Consider the following 24,528-nt stretch of genomic DNA (forward strand, 5'->3'; position numbering starts at 1 on the left):
TTCTCTGTCTGTCCATTCACCAATTGATCCACCTACTCATCCACCTATATATCCCTTTATCTATGTATCCATTCCTCTGTCCATTCATCCACCTACCCATCTAGCATTCATGTATCCATCCATCCATCCATCCATCCATCCATCCATCCATCCATCCATCCATCCATCCAAATAGCCAAACCACAATCCAGTCTGACCAAGAAACAGCACTGAGTAAATAGATCATCATGCTATTTCTCCTGGCATATAAGATTTTGGTTAGCGTCATATTCACTGTCAGATGGCTTATAGAGGCTTGATGGGATAGAATAGTGCCTTACACTCTCTGCCATACCTACCTAGTTAAAAATCTCAGTATTTAAAAAATAACCATTTTTGAATGTCTACTATGTGCCAGGTGATTTTACATCTGGTACGTTGTTTGTTTTGATTCTAAAAAATTGATGCATGTTTGTTGTGAATTTCACTTCACAGCAGAGAAAATAAAGATTGGAGTTCAACTAGTTGTCCAGGGTCCCCTGTTTTAGGAGATAGGCAGTGCAATTCAGATTCCCAGGTGCTGGGCCCCTCTCACCCTATTCCCTTTACTGCCTCTTCTTACCAGCCTTTGAATGGGAAACCTCAGAACAGAAATATTGGATTCTTATAGAATTAGAGATGCCAAGGAAGAAATATGTATTTTTTCAGAAATTGGTAATCTTCATTCTGGTCTGGAATAAGGACGTGGCTTTTGGCTTTATTTAAATCACCAGAGAATTTCCTCCCATATTAGTTGCTGATGTTAGCCTTGAGTACAGGAAGGAGAGGAGTTACCTTTTCTGTCACTCAGAGGCTTTCATTGAATACGCTTCCTGGTCCTGTGTCCTGTGTTTGCATTTGTGTTAAGTTTGGCAGGCATGGAGACGTGCAACGTGCTATTTTATTAGTACTATTGCTGTCACCGTTTTGAGGAGCAGCCAACACCTCCATCTCTATCCTGAGTGATTTTTGACTCTGATGACAGACAAGGAGGCTGTCATTTGTGAGGGAGGATGTAAGCCCTGCTTGGCCCTGGGATTCATAACCTAGCAGGAAACATTTCCTTTGTGGGTAAAGTTGTGTGTATAAATCTCCGCTTAGTATCTAATTGCTTTATAAATTTGAGGAGCAATATCTGCTTGCTCCTAAATATATATCTGCTTGCCAGTGTACAAATTTATAGCAAAGCAAAGGATTGCTAGTGCCTTCTTATGTTCACTGTGATATTTCTTCGCTGAGAAGTTATGGGAAAGCAGGAATGGGCTATGCCCTCATGGAAACTTAGGGAATATTTGCTGATGAGCTGTCTCCCTCTTTAGATAATTTGGGGTCTTTATAATGTACAAGTAAATTGTGTTTATGTGTCTAAGCGGTTTCTGGAAATAAGTTCATTTAACTGAAGAGTTCTTGGGGGCCTCTGAAGATTCTGAAACAGGCGGAGCATGATGGCTCATACCTGTAATCCCAACAGTTTGGGAGGCCAAGTGGGTGGATTGCTTGAGCTTAGGAGTTTGAGAGCTGGAGCAACACAGGGAAACCCCATCTCTACAAAAAATAGAAAAAACTAGCTGGACATGGTGGTGTGCACCTGTAGTCTCAGCTACTTAGGGGGCTGAGGTGGGAGGATCGCTTGAGCCTGGGAAGGAGAGGCTGCAGTGAGCAGAGATCACTCCACTGCACTCCAGCCTGTAAGACACAGTGAGACCCCGTGAAAGGAAAAAAACATATTCTGGAAAAGACATTCATCATCAAGAACTTACTTCCCCAGCGTTTCAATCATCTGCAGGAAAGGTTATGGTCAGGCAGAAAAAAACGGAAAGTGAAAAGACACTCAAAAGTGTGACTTTGAGTTCCTCAAACACGGTAGTTTCAAGATGGAAACTGGATTCTGTTACGTCACTCAGCTGAATAGCATCCCGGAAAGAGAGGCTATTATTGCCCCTGCTGCCCGCACGGGGACAGATTCTAGTACTTCGGGTTTGTACAAATTGATTTCAAGTCCCATGATGACTTCTGTAACTCACGTGGTAGCACCACTTCCTTAACTGAAAGGTATCTGAGAATAAAACTTCATACCTGCATAGAAAATAGTAAGCCGGTGTTCTCCTTTTCCTGAACACCGTGAAATCACTGGAAAGTGTTCCACTTCCACAACTGGTGGGGAGAAGTCCAGTGGGAGGGAGGTGTGGCGCGGTGATGAGCATCCTGCCCTGTGAGCTCTTCCTGCCACCATTGTGAAAAATAATCGCCCTTTACTTTTACTTCCTTTTTATTTTATTTTTTGAAGTAGGGTCTCACTCTGTCTCCCAGGCTGGAGTGCACTGATGTAATCTCGTCTCACTGCAGCCCCAACTTCCCAGGCTCAAGTGATCCTCCCACCTCAGCCTCCCAAGTGGTCAGAGCTACAGGCATGTGCCACCATCCCTGGCTAACTTTTTAATTTCTTATTTTGTAGAGATGGGATCTCACTATGTTGCTCAGGCTGAGTTTGAACTCCTGAGCTTAGGTGATCTGCCCACCTCAGCCTCTCAAAGTGTTGAGATTATAGGCATGATCCACTCCATGAGGCCCTCGTTTTACTCTTTAAAGAGCACAGTATTTTTCAACTGTTTAGCACAAATAGAAGAGAAATGGGTCGTTGAAAGTAGCTAGGAAGTTAGCTTTCAAAAACCTGGGAAAAGAGATCAGACTTTATACTCTCTGACTCTGAGAAACATAGAGGGTCTTTGAGCCTTTCTGTTTCTGCCAGAAGCAGAGGAAATAGCATTCTGGTGCTTCGGGAAAGAGGAAGGGAAAGAAGCCACCTTCTGCTGTACAGTGAGGGTGAGGATCCTTGCTGGGCTGCTGAGTGGTGTAATGCATATCAAGAGATTGGCCTTTCCTAGGGATTCAATCCGTGATCAGACTCTTAAGGTTATACTTCGGTTTTTCAAGGGGTGTAAGTAGGTCATTGAGGTTAGGGTCATTTTTTTTTTTTTTTTTTTTTTTTTTTTTTTTTTTTGAGTTGGAGATTTGCTTTTGTTACCCAGGCTGGAGTGCGATGGCACAATCTCAGCTCACCACAACCTCCGCCTCCTGCATTCAGGCAATTCTCCTGCCTCAGCCTCCTGGAGGTTAGGGTCATTTAAGAAACCCCACCTGCTCCCCTATTTCCGGATGTTTAGAAAATAAGATAGACTTGTAGATATTCCTGCAGATGCTAAAAAGATGAAACTTTTTGAGGTTTCTTTTCTTCTCTATTTCTAGAATTTATTCCCTTGTTTTTTTCCTTCAAAAAGTTTTTATCTTTTTTAAAGTGCTTGTTTTAAATAGTTCTTGACGTCAGGAAGTTTCTGAATCGACTTAAATACTTCCTGCCTGAACTGTTAGTCCAAGAGCTGGTCGGACTAAGACTTGGACTATATTAATTTGTTCAAGCTGCCACAACAGAATGCCACAGGCTTTGTGGCTTACACAGCAGACATTTCTCAGAGTTCTGAAGGCTGGAAGTGTGAGATCAGGGTGCCGGTGCAGTTGGGGTCTGGGGAGGGCTCGCTTCCTGGTTTGCAGACAGCTGCCTTCTGACTGTGTCCTCATGTAGTGGATCAAGAGAGAACTCTGGGGTCTCTTCTTCTTTTTTTTTTTTTTTTTTTTTGAGACGGAGTTTCGCTCTCGTTACCCAGGCTGGAGTGCAATGGCGCGATCTCGGCTCACCGCAACCTCCGCCTCCTGGGTTCAGGCAATTCTCCTGCCTCAGCCTCCTGAGTAGCTGGGATTACAGGCACACACCACTGTGCCCAGCTAATTTTTTGTATTTTTAGTAGAGACGGGGTTTCACCATGTTGACCAGGTTGGTCTCAATCTCTTGACCTCGTGATCCACCCGCTGGGATTACAGGCGTGAGCCACCGCGCCCAGCCCTGGAGTCTCTTCTTATGAGGACACAGATCTCTTTGAGGGCCCCACCTTTATGACCCCATCCAACTCTAGTCACCTCCCACATATATCCCTTTGCAGTTAGGGCTCCAGGTAGGAATTCTGGGGAGACACAAACATTTAGTCCATAACACTTTCTGACATTTACTATCTCTTCACAACATAGATTCATCTTTCTTCGCTGGGTATGACCTGGAGGAGCAGAAGGAAATGGAAGGTTTTTGGAGGCAGGTGCATAAAAGAAGCGTTGTCTCTCAAGGCCTTTGTTTATTCATAATTACGTTATCCATTCCTGCTTCCTGCGGCACTTACTAGGAAATGCCCCACCAAACCCTTGCAACAAAGGGAGATGGCCTCATTTTTCTATAAGGCTTCTAGTTACAGAGAAATCGGGACACATCTTAATTGCTCACGGCCTTCCTTGAAGCAGAAACTGGCATGATATACTTTATTCAGTTATCTGCAACATGATCATTTTAAGAAAGTGGTCTGTGTTCTTTGAAGGGTCCTGTTTCTTGTCCATTAACTTGCCAGTACATCCAGTGTGCCCGCGTCTCACAGAATGCACACTGGCAGTGTTCTCGTGCCTGCGTCTCACAGAATACACACTGGCACTGTTCTCGTGCCTGCGTCTCACAGAATGCACACGGGCAGTGTTCTCGTGCCTGCGTCTCACACACAGAATGCACACGGGCAGTGTTCTCGTGCCTGCGTCTCACAGAATACACACTGGCAGTGTTCTCGTGCCTGCGTCTCACACACAGAATGCACACTGGCAGTGTTCTCATGCCTGCGTCTCACACACAGAATGCACACTGGCAGTGTTCTCATGCCTGCGTCTCACACACAGAATGCACACGGGCAGTGTTCTCATGCCTGCGTCTCACACACAGAATGCACACTGGCAGTGTTCTCATGCCTGCGTCTCACACACAGAATGCACACTGGCAGTGTTCTCGTGCCTGCGTCTCACACACAGAATGCACACGGGCAGTGTTCTCGTGCCTGCCTCTCACAGACAGAATGCACACTGGCAGTGTTCTCCTGCCTGCGTCTCACACACAGAATGCACACGGGCAGTGTTCTCGTGCCTGCGTCTCACACACAGAATGCACACGGGCAGTGTTCTCATGCCTGCGTCTCACACACAGAATGCACACGGGCAGTGTTCTCGTGCCTGCCTCTCACAGACAGAATGCACACTGGCAGTGTTCTCCTGCCTGCGTCTCACACACAGAATGCACACAGGCAGTGTTCTCGTGCCTGCGTCTCACACATAGAATGCACACGGGCAGTGTTCTCATGCCTGCGTCTCACACACAGAATGCACACTGGCAGTGTTCTCATGCCTGCGTCTCACACACAGAATGCACACTGGCAGTGTTCTCGTGCCTGCGTCTCACACACAGAATGCACACGGGCAGTGTTCTCGTGCCTGCCTCTCACAGACAGAATGCACACTGGCAGTGTTCTCCTGCCTGCGTCTCACACACAGAATGCACACGGGCAGTGTTCTCGTGCCTGCGTCTCACACATAGAATGCACACGGGCAGTGTTCTCATGCCTGCGTCTCACACACAGAATGCACACGGGCAGTGTTCTCGTGCCTGCCTCTCACAGACAGAATGCACACTGGCAGTGTTCTCCTGCCTGCGTCTCACACACAGAATGCACACAGGCAGTGTTCTCGTGCCTGCGTCTCACACATAGAATGCACACGGGCAGTGTTCTCATGCCTGCGTCTCACACACAGAATGCACACTGGCAGTGTTCTCCTGCCTGCGTCTCACACACAGAATGCACACGGGCAGTGTTCTCGTGCCTGCGTCTCACACATAGAATGCACACGGGCAGTGTTCTCATGCCTGCGTCTCACACACAGAATGAACACTGGCAGTGTTCTCGTGCCTGCCTCTCACAGACAGAATGCACACTGGCAGTGTTCTCGTGCCTGCGTCTCACACACAGAATGCACACGGGCAGTGTTCTCATGCCCGCGTCTCACAGACAGAATGCACACTGGCAGTGTTCTCCTGCCTGCGTCTCACACACAGAATGCACACGGGCAGTGTTCTCGTGCCTGCGTCTCACACATAGAATGCACACGGGCAGTGTTCTCATGCCTGCGTCTCACACACAGAATGCACACGGGCAGTGTTCTCGTGCCTGCGTCTCACACATAGAATGCACACGGGCAGTGTTCTCATGCCTGCGTCTCACACACAGAATGCACACGGGCAGTGTTCTCGTGCCTGCCTCTCACAGACAGAATGCACACGGGCAGTGTTCTCGTGCCTGCGTCTCACACATAGAATGCACACGGGCAGTGTTCTCATGCCTGCGTCTCACAGAATACACACTGGCAGTGTTCTCGTGCCTGCGTCTCACAGACAGAATGCACACTGGCAGTGTTCTCATGCCTGCGTCTCACAGACAGAATGCACACTGGCAGTGTTCTCATGCCTGCGTCTCACACACAGAATGCACACTGGCCGTGTTCTCGTGCCTGCGTCTCACAGAATACACACTGGCAGTGTTCTCATGCCTGCGTCTCACACACAGAATGCACACGGGCAGTGTTCTCGTGCCTGCGTCTCACACACAGAATGCACACTGGCAGTGTTCTCGTGCCTGCGTCTCACAGAATACACACTGGCAGTGTTCTCATGCCTGCGTCTCACACACAGAATGCACACGGGCAGTGTTCTCGTGCCTGCGTCTCACACACAGAATGCACACTGGCAGTGTTCTCTTGCCTGCGTCTCACACACAGAATGCACACTGGCAGTGTTCTCTTGCCTGCGTCTCACACACAGAATGCACACTGGCAGTGTTCTCATGCCTGCGTCTCACACACAGAATGCACACGGGCAGTGTTCTCGTGCCTGCGTCTCACACACAGAATGCACACTGGCAGTGTTCTCTTGCCTGCGTCTCACACACAGAATGCACACGGGCAGTGTTCTCGTGCCTGCGTCTCACAGAATGCACACGGGCAGTGTTCTCGTGCCTGCGTGTCACACACAGAATGCACACTGGCAGTGTTCTCATGCCTGCGTCTCACACACAGAATGCACACGGGCAGTGTTCTCGTGACTGCGTCTCACACACAGAATGCACACGGGCAGTGTTCTCGTGCCTGCGTCTTACACACAGAATGCACACGTGCAGTGTTCTCGTGCCTGCGTCTTACACACAGAATGCACACGTGCAGTGTTCTCGTGCCTGCGTCTTACACACAGAATGCACACGGGCAGTGTTCTCGTGCCTGCGTCTCACACACAGAATGCACACGGGCAGTGTTCTCGTGCCTGCGTCTCACACACAGAATGCACACGGGCAGTGTTCTCGTGCCTGCGTCTCACACACAGAATGCACACGGGCAGTGTTCTTGTGCCTGCGTCTCACACACAGAATGCACACTGGCAGTGTTCTCGTGCCTGCGTCTCACACACAGAATGCACACGGGCAGTGTTCTCGTGCCTGCGTCTCACACACAGAATGCACACGGGCAGTGTTCTTGTGCCTGCGTCTCACACACAGAATGCACACGGGCAGTGTTCTCTTGCCTACGTCTCACACACAGAATGCACACGGGCAGTGTTCTCTTGCCTACGTCTCACACACAGAATGCACACGGGCAGTGTTCTCGTGACTGCGTCTCACACACAGAATGCACACGGGCAGTGTTCTCTTGCCTGCGTCTCACACAGAATGCACACGGGCAGTGTTCTCGTGCCTGCGTCTCACACACAGAATGCACACGGGCAGTGTTCTCGTGCCTGCGTCTCACACACAGAATGCACACGGGCAGTGTTCTCGTGCCTGCGTCTCACACACAGAATGCACACGGGCAGTGTTCTCGTGCCTGCGTCTCACAGAATGCACACGGGCAGTGTTCTCGTGCCTGCGTCTCACACACAGAATGCACATGGACAGTGTTCTCGTGCCTGCGTCTCACACACAGAATGCACACGGGCAGTGTTCTCGTGCCTGTGTCTCACACACAGAATGCACACGGGCAGTGTTCTTGTGCCTGCGTGTCACAGAATGCACACGGGCAGTGTTGTTCTCTTGCTGGTTGTTGTCAGGCTGTAAAAACTGCAGCTGATTTTTACCTTTTCATGAAAGAAGTCTGCTTTGCTGTGGGCTGGGTTCATTCTGGGATTTAACACCGTCAGAAAGAAAACAGAGAACCTTTGGGTTGTAGGACAGAGGTGGGGCCCACCTGGCACCTGGACTCCTTGTTACCTTTGTCTCTGGTGTGGAGGAAGAGCGATGGCATCTGTTGGACAGAGGAGTTTGTTTTTCATGGATGACTTGTTTGGTCTGCCTTCCTGGGCCAACGTGCAGAGTCTGGAGGGCTCCAGCAACCCCACTGGGGTCTGGACATCCCCTCGATGGGTTCTCATAGCTTGGGTCTAACCCTGGTCATGTTGGATTTCCATTCCTCCTTGCCTTAAGCTCGTTTTTTGTTTGTTTGTTTGAGACAAAGTTGCACTCAGGTTGAAGTGCAGTGGCACAATCTCGGCTCACTGCAACCTCTGCCTTCTGGGTTCACACAATTCTCCTGCCTCAGCCTCCCGAGTAGCTGGAATTACAGGCACTCACCACCACACCCGGCTAATTTTTGTTTTTGGTTTTTTATTAGAAATGGGGTTTCACCATATTGGCTTGGCTGGTCTTGAACTCCTGATTTCAAGTGATCCACTCACCTTGGCCTCCCAGTGAAGGTGTTTTATGACCATTCTTTGACCCTCTTCTCTGACTCAGGGCATCCCTCCCCGACTCAGAGACCACCATCAAGGGTCAAGGGTATAACTAGTCCCAATTCTAAACCGAGAGGCCAAAGGTGCCGGCCAGGTAGATCGTGCTTTTCCTTCCCGCACCTGTTGGGTCTTTGAATCCTTTCTTTGGTGCAGGCTTTGGAAATCCACATTGTTTTCTGTGAGAGGGTCCTTTTCCTACCGTGCCCAGGTTGAACTCTGTCTGCCTACCTGGCTGGCTGGGAAGGGGCGTGTGTTTATGGTCTCTGTCCATCACGAGGTCCAGCCTGTTGTTGGCAGTTTCTCTCCTGACCCTGAGCTGGTGTCCTCAGCGCTTTCCTCCCCAAGCCTCCCCCCGAGTGTCTCCTGTCTCTCTCTGGTTTGGATGCAATGCCCATGAGTTTGCACGAGTGCACAGGTATCCCTCTCACCCTCAGGGAACAGCTTGCAGGACTCTGCGAACTGGTCCGTTTACCTACTTTTGGGGACCTTGTGATAAGCAGTGTCTTCCTGAGTGCCCCCTTTCTCAGTATGGACGTCAGAGGCCCCATTCTTTCAGTCTCGGCAGAAGCGTGTGTTAAGGTCCTACTGTGTGCTCCCAGTTACGTGAGCTACTATTTAGAAAGGCCAAACTGGAAACCAGAAGTTCAGCAGAGGTGGAAGAGTAGACACGAAAGACTAGGAAGGACATAGACAGCGCACACACACGCAGGGGATGTGTTGTGGTGAACCAACCTCTGCGTGTCTTTGTGTAAGCGGCAATGGCGTCGGGCAGTGCGCTGATGGCCTGGCCAGTTCTGACAGGATCCCACACCAACCGTAATTAGGACTGAATAAACTGCTGAAACAGGGGCTTAAGGCTCAAGGTGAGTTCGAAAGCCATGAGGATCAAAATAGATGGCTTCATGCTAAAAAGCGGACAGGCAAGAAATTAAAAATATAGTCTCAAAGGTTGAATGTTGCCTTTTAACTGTGCTTAATTTCATATTCATATCCTGAGCGTCTGTCTGAAGTAGGCTGGGTTGATATAGCGAAGGCATAAACATATCTACTCCCAGTGAGGGCTTCTGCAAATCCTGTTTTGATAAGGTCTTAAATCTGTTGAGATCAGGCCATAAAATTCTCCTGCAGTTTCAGCAACAGGTAAAAACAGTGCTCAGTGCTTTTTGTCCCTTTTAATTTTGCATTCAGACTATGTAACCTCCATCTGTAAATCTTAGCCCCCCTCCCACCACCTGGGGAAAAATATGGGCAACATGTGGTGTGTTGAGCAACATTTCAAGTGTAAATATTAAGCTTGGTTGGTAAATTTTAATTTACCTTTTAATAATTTTCTGACTTACAGGGACTATTTTTAGCAGACGAGAGCTTAGAGATTTTGTGAAAAATATGTTGTAATAACTGCAAACGCCAGACTAGAGTCATTTGTATGAGAAAATAAGTTCCTCATCGGTGGGCATTGCTTTCCTAGGTGATATGTGGAATTTTGGCCCATGGATGACTGGAGGTTTTTGCTAATGTGATTAATACCGTTAAATTACTTACAGAATGCCAACTAAATGCATACAAATGTTCCCTGAAGATGAGCTCTATTAAGTTTACTCTCCATTTCAGACAGCAGAATCCCAGGTTGCTATTTAATTTCAGAAAATTCTGTCAGCAGGTGGCTGTTGGCGGTGGGTTCTGGGTGTGAACTCTGACGGTCACTGATGGTGCTGAGGTGTCAGGAAGCTTGGGAATTAACAGGCAGTAAAGAACCAGCTGGCAGAACGTCATTGGTCCTTAAACTCTTCTGTGATTTGCTGTTGATACAGAAATCTATCCTTTGAAGATGGCCTCTGAATGGAAATGTACTCTGGAAAAATCCCTTACTGATGCTGCCAAGTGTCCTCTTCCAATGGAAGTATTTAAGGTAAGATGTCGATTCTTAGCAAAGCATCTATCTACGCTTTTTGATAACAAAACCGCCTAAAACGTTTTCCACAGCAAATCCTTTCCCACTTGAAAAAGGCACCTTCTTAACCAGTTTACATCTTAAATGTTTAAGGTTTGATCTGTTTCATGTTGCTGTTTTTTTAAAATAATCTTCATAATGACCTATATTACAGGATGTGATTAAAATTGTTTAGGTTTATTGTTTTTCTTTGCAGAATATTGTTAGGGAAATATTTTCACCCCCTCACTTTCTACCTCAGAAACAAAGGAAATCGAGCAAGTCGTAATTTTGATGTTTGGTAAAAATGACAGAAAATGATGCATGCCGTGGTTCAATTTTCTTCATGTCCCGCGGTTCTGCTGAGTACTAGACCTTCCGCCAGGCGCTCGCATGAAGATGAAGAGCTTATGATATGCATCTCCACTGAAACGGCCACCAAATTCTTTACACTTCAAAAATTATACTTCACACTTATATGAAAGAGGATATTAGGTTCTGGACAGGGCTGTCCATTTAGGTCCATCCAAGGAAATCATAAAACAAGCCTGTCATATTTGGAACTCAAGTGTGGGTGGTGAGCCCACACCATTGGTGGCCTTGGACAGTTCTCAGTGTGGTTGTGACGGACGGACATCCAGCTGCTTCCCAGCCCTGGGGTGGCACGCGTCTGCAGAGGCATAGAAGTTTCATGTAGAAGATGGACTTAGTGTGTTTGGGTACCGGGCACAGCAAGAGTTTAAGGATTCCGTAGGGGTCGTGGCTTCCTGGATTCTGCTGACACCCAAGTCCTGTCGGCCTTTTAAGCAGTCGTGGCAAATCATTGACCCTTTCATTCAGAACTTCCCGTTTGTAAAATTGGACTTATTAAGACCTCCTCCTCAACTTAGCCGTGTAAATGAGCTCTGATGTTTCATGGAGTGATGATTTTTACAGTGTTCCGGGGTCTCTCGTACTGGGGGAACCGTGAGTGTATCACCAGGAGCGTGCTATTAACTGACAGGGAGGCACTGTTGTGAACTTGTTGCCTCACTGACCAAATCCTCCTCTCTCCCCCTCTTTGTCTTCCTCCTCCTCTCCTTCAGCAGAAGCAACCTTGGTAACCCCGCACCTTCTTGAGATTAGCTCACAGACCAGGTGCAGTTGCTCAGACCTGTAATCCCTGCCCTTTAGGAAGCCGAGGCAGGAGGATGACTGGAGCCCGGGAGATCACTCCTGCCTCGGCTTCCTCTTCTCTCCCTTTTCTTCCTTCAATCCTGTCCTCCCCTTACAAAAAGGATCAAGAAAAACAGCCTTCAACGTTGGACCTGTCGGCTCTGTTGCCCCACCCGAGCCAGCCCGTCCTCGTCACCTGCTCCCCTTTATCTTCTCCGTGGCCTCAGTCATATTTGAACGTGAATCAAATCCAATCAATCCTTCACCCTTGAAAAAATAGATTTTATTTTGAAGTACTTTATACATACATGTGAGGAGTTCAAGGAGTGAACCAGTGAAAAATTACAGATGTCCGTCCTGTGCTCTAAGCCTCAGAGCTGCCAGAACAGCGAAGCCCCCTCTGCAGCCCCAGGCCTGCCTTCCTGTGGGACTGGAGCACCTGGGGCCTCACTGCTGTGGGAATCCTGCCCGGGTATGCCTTCCTAAGCAGGATCCTGATTCCGGTTGGCAGGACGGGAAGTGGGCACCGTCCTCTTTGTTCAGAGAGGGCCCTTTCCCTGCTCTGAAGAGGGAAGAAAGCTGGATGTGGTTTGGGCACCAAACTGGCTTCGCTTTTCTTCAGAGTCAATGAGAGGATTCCGTAGGTAAAGTTGTCAGCTAATCTCTTTTGTTTTTTTGGTTTTTGGAGAAAGGGTGTCAATCAGTCACCCAGGTTGGAGTGCAGCAGGGTGATGGTAGCTCACAGAAGCGTCAAACTCCCAGTTTCAAGCACCCCTCCTGCCTCAGCCTCCCAAGTAGCTAGAATCACAGGCATGCCCCAGCACACCCAGCTAATGGATCAGTTTGTTCTCATGCTGCTGATGAAGACATACCTGAGACTGGGTCATTTATAAAGGAAACAGGTTTAATTGACTCACAGTTCAGCAAGGCTGAGGAGGCCTCAGGAAACTTACAATCATGTCAAAAGGGGAAGCAAACACGTCATGTTTCACATGACGGCAGGAAGGAGAGTAAGAGCTGGATGAAGGGAGAAGCCCCTTATAAAACCACAAGATCTCAAGAGACCATACTCACTATCAGGAGAATAGCATGGGGAAAACTGCCCCTGTGATTCCATTACATCCCACCGTGTTTCTCCCATGACAGTGGGAATTATGGGAACTGTAATTCAAAATGAGATTTGGGTAGGGACACAGCCAAGCCATATCAGCTAATTATTAGGTTTTTTTTTTCTTTTTTGTACAGATAGAGTCTCACTGTGTTGCCCAGGCTGGTCCCAAACTCCTGGGCTCCAGTGCCTCGGCTTCCTAAAGTGCAGAGATTACTGGTGTGAGCAACTGCACCTGATCTGTGAGCGAATCTTAAGAAGATGAGGGTTACTGCAGTTGCTTCTGCTGAAGTTGTAACATGAACTGGAGGTCACATGCCTCAGAAAGGTGGGCAGGGGTCAGTTGGTTCATGTTTTCTGATTTTACAGCTTAGTTCTCAGGAGCAAGCTGAAGTTGAGTGTTTCTTTGTAGTGAAGTGAATGTTCTCATCTTGTCCAGGCAGCTGGGCCAGGAGTAGGACTCAGGAACCTCTTTGGTGTAGTCAAAATAAGCTGAATATTGTTAACAGTCTTGGCTGGCTCACTTTGGCATCCTATCCTTAGGTTGCAAAGATGATAAAATGCTGTCTACATTTTCTCACTAAAAGTGGCTAAAAATGTCTATCCTATCAGTGTACTTTATTGATAATTTGTGTGGGTGTAGAATTTTAGGTGAGCTATCATTTATCTCAGGATCAGAGGTTTTGGCTAGGGTGTGGTGGCTCACACCTGTAATCACAGCACTTTGGGAGGCTGAGGTGGGCAGATCATTTGAGGTCAGGAGTTCGAGAGCAGCCTGGCCAACATGGTGAAACCCTGTCTCTACTAAAAATACAAAAAAATTATCTGGGCATGGTGGTACGCACCTGTAATCCCAGCTACTTAGGAGGCTGAGGTAGGAGCATTGCTTAATCCTGGGAGGCAGAGGTTGCAGTGAGCTGATAGTGGACCACTGCACTCCAGCCTGGACAATAGAGCAAGACTCTGTCTTAAAAGAAAAAAAGGTGTAGGGGATGATTAGAAAGTAGTGGTCAGCCCCTGGAGGGTGACATGTGAGCCACTTCCTGTCCTATAGTTTTTCCTCTTTGGCTGGTTTCCCAGGGAGAGTTTTTCAGTCTCCCAGTCTCCCACTTGGGCCTCCAGGTCTGACTGCCAGTGTTTTAGGAGTCACGTGGGGTGAGGAGGGCTGGGGTGTTGGCCTACACTGTTGGTTCCTGCCCTAGTCTCTTTAGAGAAGGCTGAGACAGGGCTCAGGGAGACTGTGTAGGGGTCTCACTGCTTCTGCTTCCTAGTCACCTCCCCACGCTTATATGTTAAGCTCCTGTTGACCCCCAGTGTCGGACATATCTGGTGGGACTCGTTTCTGAGCCTTTCAAGGCTTCAGCAGGAGTGACTGTGTTGGTGCTCAGCTTTCCTGCTGAAGGCCTGGGATTTGGCTTTGCTGAATGTGTTGAATTCCTCACTTCTTCATCAGCTTTTTTTGCTTCCTCACCTTTGTGTGCTGAGTAGGTTTGTGTTTTTTTTTTTTTAAGTCTCTGGACTGTAGTTTTGGTTAGAGTTTAGGAGGAGGTGAAATGAATGTGGGTTTTTTAACCTGGCACTGCCATTGAAAAGAATCTTGTTGTTTGGACTCTAGGATACAATCAAGCCACCATATCCTTCCTGGACACACTGAGCCTGGGGGGATTTTTCACGTGCTTCCCTGTGCAGAGTCTCCTTCCATGCCCCTCCTCGCTGTAGCAGGAGGTGCAATTGTTCTGCTTCTCTAACGCCCTTTGTACCTTGATATGGTTTGGCTCTGTGTCCTCACCCACATCTCATCTTGTGGCTCCCAGAATTCCCGCATGTTGTGGGAGGGACCCCTTGGGAGATAACTGAACCATGGGGGTGGGTCTTTCCCATGCTGTTTTCTGGTGATAGTGAATAAGTCTCAGGAGATCTGATGGCTTTCAAAATGGGCTTTTCCCTGACAAGCTCTCTTCTCTTGCCTGCTGCCATGGGAGATGTGCCTTTCGTTTTCCACCATGATTGTGAGGCCTCCCCAGCCACGGAGAGCTGTCAGTCCAATAAGCATCTTTCTTTTGCCAATTGCCCAGTCTCGGGTACATCTTTATCAGCAATGTGAAAATGGACTAATACGTACCTGTTTTGTTCTTTCTGTTAAAGTTGTACTCGTTTTTCATTCTCAAATATAGATTCCCTAAAGGAATCCTTCCTCAGAGTGCTGGCCCCTGTGACCTTGAGCCTCTGTGAGGCATCCTTCAGCAGCTTGTCCTGTTAGTTTCGCATAATCATTTGTGCAGTTCCTTGTATAATGCCTGTCTCTTTTTGCCTAACTTTAAACTCCAGGAAGCCAACGACTGTGTCTTTCTTGTCTGTTCTTAGGAACATACTTTCTTGACCATAGTAGGACTCAGTAAATACCTATCAAATAAATGCATGAATTCATATGTCTTCAACGAATTTAATTTTTTTTTTTTTTTTTTTCGGAGATAGTCTCACTCTGTCACCCATGATCTCGGCTCGGCTCCCTGCAACCTCTGCCTCCTGAGTTCAAGGGATTCTCCTGCCTCAGCCTCCTAAGTAGCTGACATTACAGGTGTACACCACCAGGCCTGGCTATTGGTTTTTTTTTGTATTTTTAGTAGAGACGAGATTTCACCATGAGGGCCAGGTTGGTCTTGAACTCCTGAACTCAAGCAGTCCACCCACCTCGGCCTCCCAAAGTGCTGGAATTATAGGTGTGAGCCACTGTGCCAGGTCTGAGTTTAAAATTTTTGAGTTCATATACAGAGTAAATGGATATGCACACTTATTTAGAACTATGAATTCTAAGACTCAAAAGGTATACACATTAATCATCTTAATATATTTGTAATTAAAAATTAACTAATTCATTAAACATTTATTGAGCACAAGTCTTTGCACAAAGATATTATGTGCTGTTGACCTGATTCCAGGGCTTAATAATTTGTTTATATTTTCCAAAATACAATTACCTTACCTTCTTCCCTCACTTTAATTTCTTCCCATGAGAATTCAGACTATTATTTTGGTAGAGTACTTGAAAATTAACATCTTATTCAATATTTTGTACATAATTCAGAAGTGCTTTAAGAGTAGATACTGAGTAGTACTTTTGGGCCTCTCCTGAGGCAGGGTGTAGGGCAGGCACTTTATAATAGACAATGGTTGCATTGAATATTACGTGTTCTTAAAGCTGACGAGATACTTTCATAAATGTTTTCTCTTATTTCAGTTCAATGCGAGTGACATGGGCAGTTTCTTAACTATATTTTGTAATGAGAGAGAATCTACATGTTTAATTTTGAGGGCACGAGAACACCGTTTTCTTAGTTTGTAAAGGCTGCTGTCACAAATTCCCATGGACTGGATGACTTAGACCAGAAATATGTTCTCTCGTGCTTCTGAGGCCAGCGTGTGAAATCAGGTTGTTGGCAGGATCACACTCCCCTGAAGGCTCTGGGGCGAAAGCAGAGGTCGGCTCCAGCTTCTGGGGGTTGCCTGTGTCCTGGGCTCTGCTCAGCTTGTGGCCACCTCCCTTGGTTCCCTGCCTCCATGTTCACATGGCCTTCTCCGCATCTGTCCAAATTTCTCTCTGCTTACAAGACAACCGTTATTTGACTGAGCCCTGTGCTAATCCCATCCAACTTTGTCTTAACTCGATTGCATTTACAAAGGCCGTATTTTCAAGTAGGGTTGCATGCTTAGCTTCTGGGTAAGTATGAATTCGCAGGGGGACATTCTTCAACCCGATACGATTACATTTCATGTATGTTCAGAAATCTTAGAAATGACACCCTAGCATTGTTTACTGAGTTCCTCTGCTTACATGAAGGTATAAAGTTCAGAGAAATGGTATGGACACGTGGATAAGATCGAACTGTCTTAGCAGTTGCTTCATTTATTAAAAAAAAAAAAAAAAAAAAAACAAGAGAAATTTTCTCTCTCAAGTGTTTAGAAGTTCCAGCAAGCAGTATTCTTTTGCAGGATCCAAAAAGAAACACACACACACAGACACACACTCACACACACACACAGACGTATACACCTCGCACACACACACTTGCTTTTTTTTCCTCTGTTATCACTGTTTGAGCATCACTGTTTATCAGCAGGCAGACTTCTTTCTAGTTTCTTTCACTATGGTAAAAGGAATATGTGTTTGAATTCAGCAGTGAGTCATCTAAGATGCATGTTGTTATGGAAAATTGCCATAGCGTTCAGCTGTTTTAACAGACAGAAGTCAAAGCTAAGCTCATTTAATGGCCGGAGATGAGCAGTATTTCCAAGCAGTTCTTTTTATTATTTTTACACTTTGGATGAAACGGGTATTAGGATGGGATGAGTCCCATTATGCTGTGGTGGCTCACGTGGGGGTTTGTGTTCACACATCTGTGTGGTTGCCTGTCAGTGTCTATGCATGCATTCTGAGCGAGCTCCTGGGTAGGCGTTCCTTTCTGCCTTGAATACAAACAGGAATGGTGTGAAAACAAGCTCACAATTAGTATTTCTGCCGTTATTTCCCTTTGATTTGAGAGATCACTCTGAATAGCATTGGATGCCATATTTTACCGGGAATTTTGACATAGCTTATTTGGAAAATGCAGATAATTTCCAAAATGTACATTCAGTTGAAGGACAAATAGTTGATGAAATGGGTTTAAAAAAAACCCAAAGGACAGTAAAAGCTTCATTTTATTGAAAAAGACGTAATGATTTTTTTTTCTTGAAGACCAACCCCGTTACTTAGAGGCCTAGAAGATTTGCCAAAGCTGCCCGCACACTACCCACGTCTGTTACGAGTCTGTAGAGGTGACTGCACTGCACATGGCCATGGTGTCTCCGTGGATTTTAATTCAGAGCAGATGTGTCTGCATCACACAGCTGGGTGATTCTCAGAGTTTGGGACAGAAAGAAATCTGCATTTTAAGAGTCAACTTGAGAGAGGTTTAAAAAGTAGATGAAATCCTTCTTTGACACAGTCACACTGACCAGTTTTGCAGCCTCCGGAAACCATCATTTGATTAACTTATGGCACATCCCGATGTCCACTCAAGAAAAACGCCCCGGTTTCCATAAAAGCTTTTTATTTTTGTCTTTTGTAAAGAACTACTAGGATGGGTTTCTGTCCGTTTGTTTCCGTCATCAGACAGTGAAGCTTATTACAGGACAAACAGTCTTTTGGTCAATCATGTCTCTGTTGCCCACTTCACTAAGTGTATACTGCGAGGCCGCTGAAGGATTTTTGGGGGCTTAGTAAGCTTTAAAACTAGGGCAAAGGAGACTAGAAAATAAAAGGGTGTCAGTAATGGTGACACGTCACGTGTCCGACATTTACGAGCATCCGTAATAGTATTACTTCTTGTAAATGGCATTCCACATCTGCCATCCTGCAGGTTTGCAAATGTTAAACTGTGCAAGTTTCATTTGACAACTCATTTGTCCATCAGAAAGATCTACAAGTAAGAAACAGCAATTCCCAATTTGCTAGTTAATAGATAGAAGGTATTATTTCCCTAGAGGAGCACGCAGATACAGCCCGGGGAAGACAGAAGCCAGCTCACTTCTTTCATGACCACACACCGTCACAGCAAGGAAGGGACGTATTTGAAATGCCACTAAAATCTGTGATCCTTTTTTTTATCCTTTAAAGAAGGGAAATTGTTGGAACCCTTTTGCGTTCTATAAAACAATATTGAAAATCTCACAGTGTTTGAAATTCTAAATGAGCTACTCAGAGGTTTGCCTTAGAGTGCAGGGAATTATCAATAAAGGCAACTGCATTTCTTTGGAAGGCAGAGGCTGGTGGATCACTTGAGGTCAGGAGTTCGAGACCAGCCTGGCCAACATGGTGAAACCATGTCTCTACTGAAAATGCAAAAATTAGCCAGGAATCACTTGAACCCAGGAGGCGGAGGTAGTAGTGAGCCAAGACCAAGCCACTGCACTCCAGCCCGGACAACAGAGTGAGAATCCATCTCAAAAAAAAAAAAAAGGCAATCGCATTTGGGGCTAAACCTTTGGCATCCTCCTTGTATCCTCTCTCCACCTCACACCTCTGTGTGGGAGATCACCACGTCTGCCCACATTTGGTAATTTACTGACAGGACTCACAGGATTCAGAAGTTGTTACACTCATGGGAATAGTTTATTACAGTGAAAGGATAGGAAGCAGAATCAGCAATGGGGTGAAGTCCAGAAAGCCTGACAGAAGCTTCCAGAGCGCCCTCCAGGAGGTGTTGTACAGCACCCAGCTGTGACAACAGGTGCCAGATACTCTTCTGCCAGGGCAGGTCCTTAGAGACTCAGTGCTTAGGGTTTTTATTGGGGGCTGTTCACATAGACACCCTCTGCCTGGCACATACCAAAATTCCCAATTCTTAGAAGGTACTAAACCAGTTATAAACCAGATTGTACACACAGTTTAGACACAGCGAACTGCTCTTATATTTAAGAGAAGTTTTAGATTGGTGTAAGCTATTTTTTATCAGCTACATTTCCAGGTGTCAGCCACAGTCTCCCTTGCAGGTGGGACCCTTCTGTGAGGATCGCAGCCTCAGGCTTCCCAGGTGAACCCTTCTCTGCATACTTCCATTCCACCCATCAGCAAAGCCTGTCTGCTCTCCTTTCAAACTCTGTCCCGAACACTCTCTTCCTCTGTGGCCTTTGCCACGGCCCGAGTCCAGGCCACCATGTCTGTGGACCGTCCCATCCATTTCAGAGCTTGTTTCTTGCCTTCTAGTCATTGCACCCCGAGGTTGCAGCCTGAGGATTTCTACTGAAACTACAGTCAGGTGGAGCCCCAGTTTTGCTCTTGCCTCCCTGTGGCATGCCATCTCATCAGGGTGGGATGCCTGTTCCTGGAGGCGTCACATGCCTGCCGTGGCCCTTCCAGCTCCCCACTGTCCCACTGACGCCTGCTCACTCCTGCCTCAGGCCTTTGTAGAATGCCCGATCTGCCTGGAAGGTCACCCAAGATTCCTGCATGGCCCCTTCCCTCACTCACTACTGGTCTCTGCTTAAAATTAGAAAACCCCGCTCTGTGCCACCATCTCCCCCTCCTCACGCTCTCCCTGCTACCCTGGTTCAGCACTGCTCCTCCAACTATTATAGTGCTTTGCTTTTTATTTTTTAAATTTAATTTAAGTGGTTTTGGCATACGGCCTGCCTCCCCCAGCTAAAGCGCAGGCTCCATGAGAGCTGAGTGTTTATTTTCATGACTGCTTTATCCCCAGTGCCTTCAGCGGTACCCAGGACATCATCAGTCCTCAGTAAATATTCTTGAATGGATTCATGAAGAAACAAGTCCAAAAGTTAACTGAGAAGAATCAAAGCGTAGGAGAGGTCATCACTGTAACTTCAGTGAAGCAAGCCTCCTGTGAGTGGTTTTGAATCATAGAGCTGAATAACCCAAAAAGGGAATGGCTCCATTTATGGGATGGTGAGTTTACAGCTAAGGATGACACTTTGTGATCAACTAAAAATACACCAGCTCAGTACTTTGCTACGAAGAGGAAAGAGTTGAGAGAACCAAGAAGAATAGTTGGGAGGAATTGAAATTAAACATCTCAGGAGCCAGGCGCGGTAGCTCACACCTGTAATCTCAGCACTTTGGGAGGCCAAGTGGGAGGATTGCTTGAGCTCAGGATTTCTAGACCAGCCTGAGCAACATGGTGAAACCCTGTCTCTACACAGTGGACAAAAATTAACTGGGCATGGTGGTGTGCACATGTAATCCCAGCTATTTGGGAGGCTGAAGCCAGAGAATCACTTGAACCCACTGCACTCCAGTCTGGGTGATAGAACCAGATTCCATTACAGAAAAAAGAATGAAAGAGGGAAGGAAGGAAGGAAAGAAGGGGAGAAAGAGGGAGTGAGGGGAGGGGAAGGGAGGAGAAGGGAAGGGAAGGGAAAAGAAGTGGGGGAGGGAGAGAGGGAGGGAAGAGAGGTGAAAGAAGGGAGGGGGAGGGAAAAAAGGAAGGAAGATAAGAAAGAAAGGAAATAAGTAATAAAAAAACAGAACATTAAAATCTCAGTATTAAAAAAAAGAAAGAAAAAGAAAAACCATTTTCCATGAACTCCTGTTGCTCACAAACCTGAAATGTCAAGGTTTGCTCCTTGTTGAAAGTGATCACAGACTAGCTTAATATTGTCTACACATGTTGTATATGAGATTATTTTTCCTCTCTCTCTCTTTTTTAAAGTGTCATCTTTTGGATCCTTTGATCGGGCACTAACCTGATACTGTATACTGTTTTCTAACTAGACAAATAGAGAATAAAGATACAAATTGCTTGAGGAATAAGCCCAGGAGAGCACTCTGCTCTGGGGATACGGTTGGCCTCCAGCGTTTCTGCTTTTTTGTAGGCAGCTCATTCTTTTCTGCTGAATTGGTAGCTTTTTCCTATGGTGCTTCTCAGGAGTGTATGTAACTGACAGGTGAGGTGTGGCTGGGCAGTGACTCCCCAGTGCTTCCCGCTTATTTCTGTTTTATTTGAAACCAAGGAGAAGTTTGTTTTTGTTGCGACTCGTATGCCTAGGACACTAATTCCAGTCGATTCTCCTATCATGCCCCTGCCCAGTTCCTCATCAGAATCTGCACCTAATGGAGGTTACAGGGATCCAAGGTCATGATAACTGAGGCTTGTACTTCATCCGGAATCTGAACAGAGCAAACGCATGCCTGAGCTAAGTACTTCTGTAAAAAACCCAGTGTCTTGGTGTCCTTCTGTCGTCTCTGACATAAGTATCGAGACTGTAGACACATCACTGATAGGGGGTAACAGGCACCCTGGAAATCTGTAAGTCAAGGTCAAGGGCTGGCAGTCCTGGCAGTTCGCTGGGTTGAGTCAGGTTTGTCGGGTCTGAAGCTGCACCTGAAGTGCTTGCTTTCTCCATTTCTCAGTGTCTAATACATGAAGGGATGTGGACATGGAAAGAAGGCTAATGACAGGAGGAATGCCATGTAAGGCCATTTTTCCCTCACACAAAGACAACAATAAAGGCCTTCTTTGCCGGCTGCCCTCTCTGCTCAGTGTTCACACTGCTTGTAGCACCGAAGATTCTGCATCTAGTGATTTGTTTTTCAGTGTTTCCTCAGCTTTGAATGATGTACCTGTCAGGGTGATTATAGATTTAACCCTTAGGAGGGAATTTAGCATTGAAGACCTAGATTAAAGGCTGGGGAGAGAAGATTAAATGTGGCCGAGAGAGAAGCTGTTCTTTCTCATTCTGTCTGGTACAGCCCAAGGGGAGAGGAAGATGTGAGCTTCTCTTACCATAGATTGCGAGGCTACAGTTTCTATGGTGACTGGTTTCTTTACCCCTTATTCAGCAGCTAAATGCAGCAATACTCAAACACTTGTAGCTGAGTCTGGCCTTCAGGTGGGACACTTTGATTATCCTGGCATTTGCCTTAAGCCCCTATGTAGAGACAGAGCTTAATTTTTTGGCCAAGTCATGTAGCAGTTAATGTTTGCAGGTCACATGGTGGATATCTCCTCGTCACGTTCTCTCCAAAAGGCTTTGAAATAGAGGCTGCTGGCTGGGCATGGTGGCTCATGCCTCTAATCCCAGCACTTGGGGAAACCTGAGCTCCAGAGGCAGGTGGATCACCTGAGATCCAGAGTTCGAGACCAACCTGGCCAACATGGCGAAACCCTGTCTCTACTAAAAATACAAAAATTTGCTGGGCATGGTGGCATGTGCCTGTAATCCTTGCTACTCAGAAGGTTGAGGCAAGAGAATCGCTCTAACCTGGGAGGTGGAGGTTGCAGTGAGCTGAGATCGCGCCACTGCACTCTAGCCTAGGCGACAAGAGAGAAACTCCGTCTCAAAAAAAAAAAAAAAGAAAGAAACAAAGAAATAGACACTGTTTTGATGGTAGGTGATTTTGTTAGCAGACTGGTGCATGTCCCTGTGTGATCTTGGTGCCACTGATTGAACTTGGGAGGTTTCTACCCCGTGACTGGAGCCAGGTCTGTTCTCCCAGGCATCCCCAGTGTCTGTAGGGCTCACCTACGACTCCACCTCCTCTTGCCATTCCCGTCTCTTTACAGACTTGAAGATGGTTGTTAAACAGAATCTCTTTGGGGTGGAAAACCCCAGAGAAGCCCAGTTTGTTGAACGCCCGTCCCTGGCAACATACAGAACCGCGAGGTAGGGTTCATCTGCGGAATCCTTTGCGTGTTCTGGGTTCTTCAACTGAAGCACGTGTATTCCATGGCAAAAAAGCACCAGCGGGGACATCTAGTTTTTATGAGTATTGGAGAAAATCTCATAAGAGATGCACTAAAGAGGGTAACGTTGGCCAAACAATAAACGTAACTATAAAAATAGCAAAATCCAGATCTATATTTTGCGGCCTCAGCTGCTTGATCCCAGGGGCCTGAGCTCTGCCGCCTGCAGTTTCTAGATAGCAGCTTGCTTTTCATTCTCAACATTAAGAACTTAGTCAACTTTTAGTTATCTACTCAGAGTTCTCGCCCCAAAAGGGCTTCTGCTTATCATGGATAGTTCTGACTCTTGCCACTTCCTGGGATTGCAGAGAGAGTGGGATAATATTGGCATGAACTTCGTGTAATTGGCGTATGGATTTCGAGGTGTGCAAAGGGGATAGATCTCTTGTTTATAAAACAAGACACATTTCAAACTGATCATTGTGCCAGACTTTTATTTTATTTTTTTTTTCAGATTTTCTATTCCACTCTCCATTAATGAAAATAATTAAGAAAAGAGTGTGATTTTTTTTTTTTATCTATAGAAGATGTTCTTCTGGATTTAAGCCACAGTAAAACTGTTCGGAGACAGTCCCCCCAAAAATACCCACCAGCTTTTTGCAGGTTGGGCTGTCCATTTAGGCCTCGTGCTTCCTTTTCTGAACGGACAGTTGCAAATAGCTGTGTCTCCAGTGAGGAACCTGACGTAAAGGGAAGTTTGAGTTTCTCTTTTTAACTCTAGGACTTCAGAGGTTTGAGACCTCATGGAAAATGAGGGCCCCATGTCATAAGGGGAGCCCAGCACATGGCCATACCACTGGGTTTTGCCCTTCAGTTCCCTCCCTCCTGCCCCAGGCAGGGCACCCTGAGGAGGTTGGGATGCTCTGCAGGGTGTAAATAAAAGGCATGGAGACTGTTCAGTCCTGAGCTTCCTCTCTTCCATCCCTCCGCCAGCCACCCTACTTTGAATCTGTCTGTCTCAATGACATAAAGTCAAGGATAAGATCAAATCTGCCTCGTTTTGTCACCAGTGCCATTTATAACCAGAAAGGCCAGCACAAACAAGTCAGATAAAGCCTTTATATGAATACATCATGCCCTGCATTTAACAACTTGGAAAAAGGAATGGCTAAGTTTAGGAGAGCAGAAATCGCCCTGAAAGCGCCTTAATCTTTAACCAGACCTTGCACCTGTCATGACCCGCAATGTCTCTAGATCACAGCAGGATTCGTTCTTTTCCCTCCTGGCGTCTGTATTTTCCTGTAAGGAAATCCATGCAGACACGCCTGCACACGTAACCTGCCCCCGCACCGCCTGGCAAAGGGAGGAAAACATGTGGTCATTTCGCTTGTGAGTCTGTACTGAGGCATGCACTCCCTGAGCCTCTGTCATTGTGTCCGATGACTCCGAGAGA

The 24,528-nt window shown here is 46.7% G+C and overlaps 1 protein-coding gene across 9 annotated transcripts in view; it reads left to right on the plus strand.

Moving 5' to 3' along the window:
• Positions 1-24,528, plus strand: part of SFMBT2 (Scm like with four mbt domains 2) — a 264,676-nt gene that overhangs the window by 135,806 nt on the left and 104,342 nt on the right. For all 9 annotated transcript variants that reach the window (XM_035306701.3, XM_035306700.3, XM_035306702.3 and 6 more), the window contains one exon: positions 10,513-10,610. In XM_035306701.3, the coding sequence (XP_035162592.3) occupies positions 10,513-10,610 (98 nt within the window). The remainder of the gene's footprint in view (positions 1-10,512; positions 10,611-24,528) is intronic.

The sequence above is a fragment of the Callithrix jacchus genome, chromosome 7 (genome assembly GCF_049354715.1).
Source record: "Callithrix jacchus isolate 240 chromosome 7, calJac240_pri, whole genome shotgun sequence".
Lineage (NCBI taxonomy): Eukaryota > Metazoa > Chordata > Mammalia > Primates > Cebidae > Callithrix > Callithrix jacchus.